Source organism: Hylaeus anthracinus, unplaced genomic scaffold (assembly GCF_026225885.1).
Source record: "Hylaeus anthracinus isolate JK02 unplaced genomic scaffold, UHH_iyHylAnth1.0_haploid 27345, whole genome shotgun sequence".
NCBI classification, from domain to species: Eukaryota; Metazoa; Arthropoda; class Insecta; order Hymenoptera; family Colletidae; genus Hylaeus; species Hylaeus anthracinus.
Genome location: NW_026535152.1, coordinates 1 through 3471, shown reverse-complemented (window position 1 = coordinate 3471; position 3471 = coordinate 1). Strand labels below are relative to the sequence as shown.

Below are 3471 nucleotides of genomic sequence, written 5' to 3'. Positions count from 1 at the left end.
CAGGAGGGGTGGCGGGAGGACGCGCGCGACGCGTATTCTGGAGTCGTGGGGGCGCCGCAAAAAGCGTCCCGATATGATGACGCCCGGAGCGGGCCGATCCTAGATTTCAGTCAGTTCGCAAGCTCGAAAGCTGCTGGTTACACCGACTCCCTTGATCGCACACGCTCTCTCTCTCTCTTTCTTTTTCTCTCTCTCTCTCTCTTTTTTTCTCTCTCTCTCTCTATCCCCGTAACCGAACATCCGTTGCTCCTCGACGCTCGATCGTCTCCCAGTCCCTGACCTCATCCCTGCCCGTGCGGACGGATCAGACGTGCCGATCGCGAGAGATCACGCGTGCTTCGAAAGAGAGAAGAAAAAAAAGGAAAACAACACCTTTCGTAGAACGATCCCATTGACTCGACGATGGCGGACGTAGACAGTGTAGTGTACACGACCACCGAGCGCAAGGTTCGCAAAGTGAAGAAGACGACCAAGCGCAGGGAGAGCCACGATCAGAACGCTGAGGTCACGATCACCGAGGTCGACAGCACGCAGAACAACCACCACGCCATCGAAGAGTATGTGCTGGCTGCAGACGTGCCTCGAATCGGCCACCCCTTTTATCGCGCGGATGGGACACGTCGCGTTTCTAACTGTTCCGCGATCCAAGATCCCTCGGGAGGGACCTTGGCCGCCGCCACGAGAGCCTGGGTCGCTGTCGATGGCCCAGGGGGTCCGTAGAACGATGACGGTGGTCTCATTGCTCCTCGGGGGGTCGGTTTTCTAATTCGAAGAAGATACTTTCGTTTTACGTCTCGTGCCTTCTGTACGAACAGTGATGGGCAAACCCCTAGGCTTCGAATAAATCTGAAGTTTACCGATGTGTTTGTCTCGTTTCCTTCTTATGGAAAATGTTCAAGAAAGGAAACGAGACAAACACATCGGCAAACTTCAGATTTATTCGAAGCATAGGGTTTTCCCCATCACTGTGTACGAATCGAATAATTGACGACGGGTACGATATAAAATACAAACTGTAGTATACGCGTTTTCCATACCCAGGAAGATCGAGTCGAACGAGAACACGAAACGTAGGGATTGGTCGTGTAAAATCGAGAATTGTGGGTTCGAATCCCACTTAATTTTATCTTCCCATGGAAAGTAGGATTGGGAGGGAAGGACCGACGTTTTCCTCTGGTTTTATGGTGATTACGCAGGATGGTAAGGGGATGAGTGAGGGATGTACCCGTGTTGATTGTGCGATAGATTGAACGTCCTCGCGACGCGAGAAACTAGAGGAACGCGGAAATAACGAAGAGAGGGTTAGTCGTCGAGATCGTCGCCCTCTCGGTTCGGCTAGGGGTGGATGAACGAAGTTCGGTGGTCTTCGGAGATTCGGGTCGCGCGAGGTGTATATCAGAATCGAGCAATTGCCGAGCTCGAATACCGGAGTACTCGAGTGTCATTCAAAATCGATAAATACTATTCGAATTAGTACAACCCTTCTGGTGGACTTTATTAATAAAAAAAAAAACGTACACCACGCGTAACGTTAAATTCTGCCAAGGTAGAAAGTATGCAACAGAAAAGTGCACAGAAAAATGCACAGAAAAATGCACAGTCACGAGGGAAAGAGAAAAATTATAGAATTGAGAATTTATACCCAGAGATAGAACAGTATTCTTATTCTTTTGGAAAATATATATATATTCTTTTGGAATATTTACACCCCTAAAATAATCGAATATATCCCTACTTAATATTTTGCGCGTCGCAGTAGGGACCTGTTGTCTATCATCCTGCGAAGTCACGGTGAAATTTGAGTGCGTTCAAAGGGTGCGTTCGACCCCTGCGACCCAATTTCGCTGTACGCGAAAATACTCCCGTCGCCACCGCATCGGTTCGATCGTTCCCGCCCCCCATTTTGGTTTTCTCGACCCAAAAATGTCGCCACGGTTCGTTTCCAAGAATTTACGAGCTTTCGAGGGATGTTTTCGTCCCGATTTCGAGGGCGGCGGCCCAGGAGCCCTTCTCCACGAGGGTCGCTCTTCTCTCACAGGAGCGAACCGACTCGCAACTCGCAACCCCTTGAGAATCAGCGGCCAGAGCTGTGACTACTCGAGGATTTTACGAGTATTCGAATTATACAGCCAGTCCCATAAGTATTCGTACCCTACTATGTCTATCGAAGAAATTTGTTTAAATGAAATCGCAGGTTTGATCTTTCCGAGTGTGTTTGTATAAATATCTTGATGTATATATAAATGTATACATGTATAAGTTTATTTATATATATATAATATATATAATAATATGTATATTTATAATGAAAAACTCATTTAGTGATATCAAAATTTATTTTATTATTAAATTCGGTCAAACTTCTTCAATATACATACAGGGTACGAATATTTATAAGATTTACTGTGCTTAAGTAGCCCAGTACTCGAATTACATTTCAATGTTACTTGGGTGATATTGAAATACTACTCGAATCCTCCGAAAGAATTCGACGAGTAGTCCCAGGGCCCGTCCGCGGCACGATACATGCTTTACGTCACATAGTAGCTAGATATATATGCTTCCGTACAAACAATACTCAGCCAGCACATACAACAGCACTCAACCAAGGTACATACCTACCAGGAACAGATCAATTCTACACCGTCGAACGCGGAAACGCGAGATGGGAGGAATTCGCGCGAACGAAAAGATTAAAAGAACGAAACGATGCTGTGAGAGGAGCGCATCGAACTTTTTATCACTTTTTTGTTAATTGATTTCAATCCTCGTTTCGTCTGCGCGCGCCAGTCTCTTAACTGGGGAACAATTAACTGTCGTAATTAACCCTGTATCCAACCTTTTCAGACTTCAACAAATTTCGATGAAAGTCCAAGTCTGAAAGAGTTGATACGCGAACTAGTTAATTTTGATTAACTTTGCTGAGAATTGTCGCTGATGGTCCGTTCAAAATGGTGACTAATAGTCATTAATCTAAGGAATCGGGTCTAACGGGTGTTCCAAGAGTGAACGTTGATGTGGATCACATCGTTGCTAAACTAGACGCGTTTTTTTGCTTTTCCAGTTGATTTTCAGTGGCGAGTACACGAAGGCGATGAACAAGGACTGGCACAGCGGCCATTTCTGTTGCTGGCAGTGCGACGAGTCTTTGACTGGTCAACGCTACGTGCTGAGGGATGAACACCCCTACTGCATCAAGTGTTATGAGAGCGTCTTCGCGAATGGCTGCGAGGAGTGCAACAAAATCATTGGCATCGACTCGAAGGTATGCACAGAACGTATCCTCATCGAGCATCATAGCGAAACATAAATTTCAATTAAGATATTTATCGTTATATCTTCACGGGAGTATCGTCAATGAATCAACGAGATTCCGCCAAAGAAAACGAGTACAAACACGGCCACATTCGGACTATTTTCAACATCACATTATTTGCCATAATTGCTGCCCAACTATGAAACGCTTATAAT

General features: G+C 45.8%; 1 protein-coding gene across 1 annotated transcript; it reads left to right on the top strand.

Annotated features, from left to right (window-relative positions):
- Positions 1–105: 105 nt before the first annotated feature.
- LOC128893324 (prickle-like protein 1-A) lies at positions 106–3325 on the top strand. The gene is made up of 2 exons (XM_054154209.1): positions 106–557; positions 3076–3325. The coding sequence occupies exons 1-2, from the start codon at positions 403–405 to the stop codon at positions 3308–3310; spliced, it is 390 nt and encodes a 129-aa protein (XP_054010184.1). The 5' UTR covers positions 106–402; the 3' UTR covers positions 3311–3325.
- Positions 3326–3471: the final 146 nt, after the last annotated feature.